General features: G+C 42.4%; 1 protein-coding gene and 1 pseudogene across 1 annotated transcript in view; both read left to right on the forward strand.

Annotated features, from left to right (window-relative positions):
- LOC102844345 (disrupted in schizophrenia 1 protein-like) overlaps positions 1-7,326 on the forward strand; it is a gene marked incomplete at its 3' end in the record, with an annotated part of 195,017 nt that overhangs the window by 72,124 nt on the left and 115,567 nt on the right. The window contains exon 4 of the mRNA XM_006902893.1: positions 1,552-1,699. Coding sequence (XP_006902955.1) covers positions 1,552-1,699 — 148 coding nt within the window. The remainder of the gene's footprint in view (positions 1-1,551; positions 1,700-7,326) is intronic.
- Positions 5,427-5,958, forward strand: LOC102875799 (annotated as a pseudogene).

The raw sequence follows: 7,326 nt of genomic DNA on the forward strand, positions 1-7,326 counted from the left end.
TGTGAATGGTATTGTTTTTCTTCGTTCTGGCTCTGTATTCTCTTTGTCACTGTAGAGAAATCCAACTGATTTTTGTATGTTGATCTTGTATCCTGCCACTTTGCTGAATTGGTCTACTGTGTCCAATAGTTTTCTTGCTGAGTCTTTTTCTAAGTATACTATCATATCATCTGCATAGAGAGATAATTTTACCTCCTCTTTGCCAATTTGGATCCCTTTTTTACCTTCTCTTGTCTTACTGCTATTGCTAAGTCTTCCAATACAATATTGAATAAGAGAGGTGATAGTGGACATCCTTGCCTAGTTACAGTGAGTTTTGTGAAGTTTTTTTGGTGATTCTATATTTATGCCTTGACCGAGGAGACCAAAGTCTTTGTACTTCTGTGCAGAAGCAGATATCTGGTCATCTGTAACGAGATAGAATTTGAACATGGCTTCTCTGATTTATAATCGGTTGCCTCATCTTGATGAACAATGTGTGAGGAAAATTTTTTTCAGATTTATTATAAAAATAAATAAAACTCCAAATTTTCCTTTTTAACCATCTTTTGATTTTACAGTTCAGTGACATTAAATGGGTTCTCTGTGTTGTATAACCATGACCATGAAGTGTTTCTAAAACTTTCATCACCCCAGACAGAAAGCCAGTACCCATTAGGCAAAAAGAATTCTCAATTCTCCCTCCCCCTGACCCCTAGTAACCACTGCCCTATACTATTGCTATGCATTTACCTGTTGTTGTTGTTAAGTGCTGTTGAGTCGCAGGCAACTCATAGCGACTCACAGCGACCCTATGAAGGAGAATCCTCAATGCTTGTGTGTCTCTCATCCTCTCTCTAGGTTCATAGGGTTTCTGGAGGCAAGCTATTATGGAAGTGGATGCCACTCCTCCTTCCATGCATTTACCTAGTAGAGGTATTTTACACTAGGTGGATCATGTCCTTTTGTGTCTCACTTGTATCACACTCAGTGTTTTCAAGGTTCATCCTTGTCATGTTTTTGATGTTATACACTGTTGAGTCAGAACTGACCCAAAGCTGACCCTCCAGCATGTTTTCAGAGGCTCTAAATAGCACAGGATGAGATTGTCCATCTTTCTTCTGTGGAAGAGCTAATGGTAGCGCATGCCTCTGTGTTGGCAACAAACTCCTTATACACTAGGCATGTCATAGTGATGAAATATACTTAAAAATAAACACAGATGTTGAGTTTTTTCCAACGTGTTATGTATCCATCAAAATGAGCAGATTTTATCCCACATGGTCACCATGGTTTTAAAATTACTTAATAAATATTCCCCTGGGTGCTCACCACCAGCTGAGACCTTTGTGAGTTAGAAGGATGAAAGGTAGGGGGTCCTGCTGCTGGTAAAAAGACAAAGTGCTCCTAAAAGCTCCAACTGAGAGGAAATTGCTGGCCTAGAGACTAGTCCTTTTCTAATTATGTGGTTAAGGTAAGGGATGTGGAGCAGAGCTACGAGCTTCAGAGCTTGAGTCGTCTATTCTGAGTTGTGGATCTGTTTTCTTTTCTTACATCCTTTTGGTTCTCCAGCGGAGAGCTTGAAGCAGAGATTGGAAGACCTGGAGGTGGAGGAGCGAACACTGCGGTTCCAGCTCCCTTCCCAGCAGCCTGCGCTCAGTCGCATCCTGCACCAGCTGGGAGAGCAGGTTCAGGCAGCCTTGCACTGGGTGACTCAGGGGTAAGTACTGTGGCCCTCACTGTCCACTGCGTCTCTTCCTCTCCCTGGCTCTCTTTTGTGCAGAATGTTGAAAGGGGCTTAGCTGAAGAGTCTCTTGGCCACTTGTGCTCGCACCGCTGTTGCTTGGGCAGGCAGTGTTTCCTTCCTGAGTGAAGGAAAGGCAGTGGGCCACACTCCCTGATGAAGCCCTTACAGGCAGCTTCCAAGAGATTCCCTCCGTCAGCCACAGGCACAGCACAACCACAGGCTTTGGATTTAACTTCCCCCAGGGAGAGAACAGAGATAGATTTCCTTTTGTCAAGAGCAGCCTGGTGTCCTCTACCTGTGAGAGAAATCTTTACATGGCCCCTTCTTGAGTGAGGGAAAATGTGTCCTGCTCTGTACTCAACTTTCTATTCCTGGGCAGCTTGTGGTGTTTGCTATCCAAGGATCTCCTGGGGTGACCTTGTGGAGAGAGTAATGGTTTACTTCCAGCTACCAGCTCCTGATCTTGAATGCTCATTTGAATGGCCCAGAGAGCTTTCATAACCTGGCTGCCAGCTCGTTCTCATGGGCAGATCCACTAAGCCACCTGCTAGTGACCTTCTGCTGGAGGCTGTGAGCATGCAGACTCGGGTGCTACAGGGCTACGGCTGTTATCCAGCATGGACAATCGAACTGCAAGGTTCTTATGGTCTTACCTGTGTTCACTCACTAATCTGTGGCACCACAGGCATGGTGAGGCCCACACAGAATGTCACTCTAGATTGGTAAGTAAGCACAAGTAAGTCCTTACCTGGTCTACTGGTACCTTGATGCTATTGTGTACCACTGAGTCAGAGCTAACACAAAGCTAGACCTCCAGTGGGTTTTTAGAGGCCGTAAATGGCACTGGAGGAGATTACTCATATTTCTCCTGTGGAGTAGATGGTGGAGTCAAATGGCACACCTTTGAGTTGGAAGCCCAATTCCTTATCAGCAATCCACCAAAGTATGTAAGTCCAGCACAGAAGAGGCTCTGACTCTATAGGAAGGTCCTGTGTGGTTGGGAGGAGACAGATTCCAGTCATACCCGGAAGCAGTGCCTTTGGTGTGGGGAGACCGGAAATTGTTTGCTACAGTTTAGCTGGTAAACCGGTGTTTACCTTTCTCACTGGATAATCCGACACTGTCAATTACCCTGTGTTTCTGACATCCATTCAACGGCCTAACAGTTGGTGGACTTTTTAGCCTACATGTACGCGGTGGTTTACCGTCAGTTTATGCTGGTGTCTTCCTACTGTAACGGCCAGGCCAATGCTTTCCTTGCAGTGTTGCTGGCAGAGTGCCTGATGCTGGGTGGGTGCTTCCTGAGAGATGTTTGTTGAGAGGATTTTTATGTGGGCCTCGTAAATATCATGTGATCTCTCTGATTCTTTTCTTCTCTTATCTAACATTGAGATGCTACCTCAGTTCCATTCACTTTGTTCACATTGAACCCTTCACAACTTGACCGAATTCTTCCTTTTCCTCTTTGGTATTATGTCTCTATGCCAGTCTTGAGTCATTTTTAGCATCTAGCAATTTGTTTTAAAGAACATCTCAAAGTCTATCCTGAATGCAATATTGTGAGTGATGGGATTCTATCTATACATATACAAGTAACATCTGTTACTACAACCATTATTCAGATGTATGCACCAGCCAATAAAGCTAAATATGAAGAAACTGAGGATTTCTACCAGCTTTTGCATTCTGAAATTGATCAAACAAGCAGTCAAGATGATTAATAATAATTGGTGATTGGGATGCAGAAATTGGAAACAAAGAAGAGAGTCTGGTAGTTAGAAAATATTATTTTGGTGATATAAATGAGATTAGGAAGGGCATAATAGAATTTTGGGTAACCAATGATTTATTAATTGCAAATACTTTAAAAAAACAATCACCATAAACTTTGACTATATAAATGGACCCACCTGATGGAATCAAATTGACTACATCTGTGCAAAAAGTTTATGGGGAAACTTAATATCAGCAGTCGAAACAAAACCAGGAGCTGACTGTGGAACATATCATTAATTACCCTTGTGCAAGTTCATATTGAAGCTAAAGAAAATTTAAATAAGTCCATGAGAGCCAAAATACAAAATTTAGTTTATTCCACCTGACTGAAAAAAAACCAAACAAACAACACAAAACCTATCTAAAAATCTGTTTGATACAGTGAACATTAATGACCTGATAAGTTATGGAATGATATCAAGGACATCATCCAAGAAAAAACAAAAGGCCATTACAAAGACAGAGGAGAAAGAACAGACCAAAATGAATGTCAGAGGAGACCCTAATAGAGTCTCTAGAATGGAGAGAGTAAAAAAAAAAAGGGGGGTGGGGGGAGAAATGCTGAAGAGCTGAACAGAAGATTTCAAAGGGCAGCTTAAGAAGACAAAGTGGAGTATTTTATGAAATGTGCAAAGATCTACAGTTAGAATATCAAAAGGGAAGAACACACTTGGCATTTCTCAAATTGAAAGAACAAAAGAAGATTAAAGCTTAGAGTTGCAAAATGGAAGAATTTTGTGGGTAAAATATTAAATGATGCAGAAAGCATCAAAAGAAGATGGAAAGGGGGGGGGAAAGAAGATGGAAGGCAACTCGAGGGCACATAACAACAACTGTACCAAGGAGATTTGATTGACACAGAACCATCTCAGGAGGCAGTATATGATCAAGAACCAATAGTGCAGAAGGAAGAAATCCAGGTACACTGAAGGCCCAGGAATTGATTGCACACCAATTGAGGTTACTCAACAAAGGGATGCAGCCCTGGACATGCTCACTAGTCTGTGATAAGAAATTTGGAAGACAGCTACTTGACCAGCCCAGTAGAAGAGATTCATATCTCTTTCCATTTCCAAAAAGGTGACCCAAGAGCATTTGGAAATTATAGAACAATGTCCTTAATATCATGTGCAAGTAAAATCTGGCTGAAGATTATTAAAGAATGGTTGGAACAGTAAATTAACAGAATTGCCAGAGATTTAAGCTGAATTCAGAAGAGAGCTAATGTCACATGAATCTTTACTGAATGCAGAGAATAACAGAAAGATGTTGACTTGTATTTTCTTGACTATGCAAAGGTCTTTGACTTGTAAATAATAATAAATTATGGCTAACATGGAGAAGAATGGGAATTCCACAACATTTAATTGTGCTCATGTGAAATCTCTAGCTAGACCAAGGACAGACAAGGGAACACTAAATGGTTTAAAGTCAGGAAAGGTGTGTATCAAGGCTGTATCTTTTCCCTATACAAATTCAATCTGTTTGCTAAGCAAATAAGCTGTTGTTGTGTTGTTGTTATGTGCTGTCGAGTCACTTGCTACTCATAGCGACCCTATGTACAACAGCCCTGCTCTATCCTGTGCCAGTCGCACTGTCTCTGACACATCCACCCCGATTACCCCAGTCACTGAATCAATCCATCTCATAGTGGGTCTTCCTCTCCTGTGCTGTCCCTCCACCCTCCCAAGCATGATGTCCCCTCTCCAAGGACCTGTCCCTCCTCACAACATGTGCAAACTATATGAAAAAAAAAAAAAGTGGCATCCAGGTCGGGGGAAGACTCATCAGCAACTTGAGTTATACAAAGAAGAATTAAAGCAATTACTGCAGAAGATCAGAGGCTGCAGTCTTCCGTATGAATCACAACTCATCATCAAGAAACAAATATCGGTAGCCTGGCCCCTGCGGGCTGTGCGGCGCTATGGCTGTCACTTTACCGGTGGTGGTGGAGGAGGAACTCCTGAATGACATGGCAGTGGTGGTCCGTAAGAGTGCGCGAATTCCTGATGAGCATCTGTTATCTTCCTAGAGTTTCCAGAGGCAAGCTATTTTGGAAATGGATGCCACTCCTGCTTCCAAGCGTGTTTTAATCTAGGAGCTCCACCAAACACTGTCCGCCATGGCCTCAGGTTTCTCGTTGGCTCCTCAGCCATTCAGGCCTTGGACCTCGTTGGTCGGCAGTCCATTACCTTGATCTCATCTCCTAGTGAGCGTGTGTCCCACGTCCTCTGAAGTTCTGGTAAAACATACATCTGTTTGGCCTCTTGTCATTACTGTTTGTGTCTAGCATTTGCCTTCTCGGTGCTACAGATGAGTGCCAGCCTCCTGTGTAAGCATCTCTTGGCTGTTTATCTTAGTCATATAATGGGGATCTGCCGGCAGCTGTCTCTGACAAGCACCTGACTGACATACTTTTCACTGAGGATGAACAAGAGCATAAAGATACAGAATGAGCATCATCTTCCAAAATAGAAGTCTCATTAAGAAATACAGCTCATATAGAAGAGAGCTGAATGAATCTTCCATAAGCTTCTTGTTGCTGTGACCCCTCTTTGACTTTTCCCTCTTGGCCTACAGGAGGAGCTGGGACTAGAGCCTATGATGTATGGTTAGAAGCCCTGGTTAAGTCCCTTTATGAAAAATCTAACCAGTCTCTGAGCTTCTGGGTAAAAAATTGACCTGGAATCAAGCATTCTGAACTCAAATAAAACCTACTACCATGCTGTAGCCACAGCTGGCAAGGTAAGAAACAAACAAACAAATATCCTTACTACTGGACTAATAGACAACATTATGATCAATGGGGAAAAGACTGAATTTGTCAACAGTTTCATTTTACTTGGATAACACCCATAGTAGCTAAGAAGTTAATAGACATATTACATTGGGAAAATCTGTCAGAGACCTCTTTAAAGTGCTAAAGACCAAGGATGTCAGTTTAAAGAGAAAAAATTCTGACTGATTGAAGCCATGGTATTTTCAGTTGCTTCCTATGTAAAAATGAATAAGGATGACAGAAAAAGAATTGATGCCTTTGAATTGTGGTGTTTGCAAGGAGTACTGCCTATCCCATGGACTGCCAAAAGAACAAATAAATGTGTCTTGGAGAAAGTGCAGTCATGGTGCTTTTTACAGGCAACCAGCTTACATTCAACTCAGTGCTCTCAAATGAAAACCAAATCATAGCTGACCCTTCTGCAGGTTTTCTGAGGCTGTGCTACACATGTGAGGAGACTGTTCATCTTTCTCCTTCAGAGCAGCTGGTGAATTTGAACAGCCTGCCTTTGCATCATACTAGGAGAGCCTAGTCCTTGGAAAAGGACTTCATGCTGGAATGTTAGAGGATCAGAGAAAGAGAGGAGGAAGACCTTCATTCAAGGAGATGGATTGACACAGTGATTGCAGAAGTGGGCTTGAGCATGGTGGGATGGAGCAGGATAGGGCAGAGTTCAGATCTGATGTTATGTTATGATCTGTTATGGGTTGCTATGCGTTACAGTCAACTTGATGACACCTAACAACAACATAGGTTTCTATTAATGAACACTTGTTAGAGTTCTAAATGCTAAAGATGTGACTAATTTAATCTTTATGATTGTTAGAGGGAGTAGTATTTTTATATATCCACATGTTCATCCTAGAGAGGGTTAAATCAGGCTACTCCTCGGAGGCAAGGATTCTGGGGCTTTGTCTGACATACTTTGGACATGTTGTAAGGAGAGAGAGGTCTTTGGAGAGGGACATCATGCTGGGTAGAGTAGAGGGACGGCGCAGGAGGGGAAGACCCTCTATGAGGTGGATTGATTCAGTGACTGGGGTAA

Source organism: Elephantulus edwardii, unplaced genomic scaffold (assembly GCF_000299155.1).
Source record: "Elephantulus edwardii isolate Elephantulus edwardi_28Jun2011 unplaced genomic scaffold, EleEdw1.0 scaffold00466, whole genome shotgun sequence".
NCBI classification, from domain to species: Eukaryota; Metazoa; Chordata; class Mammalia; order Macroscelidea; family Macroscelididae; genus Elephantulus; species Elephantulus edwardii.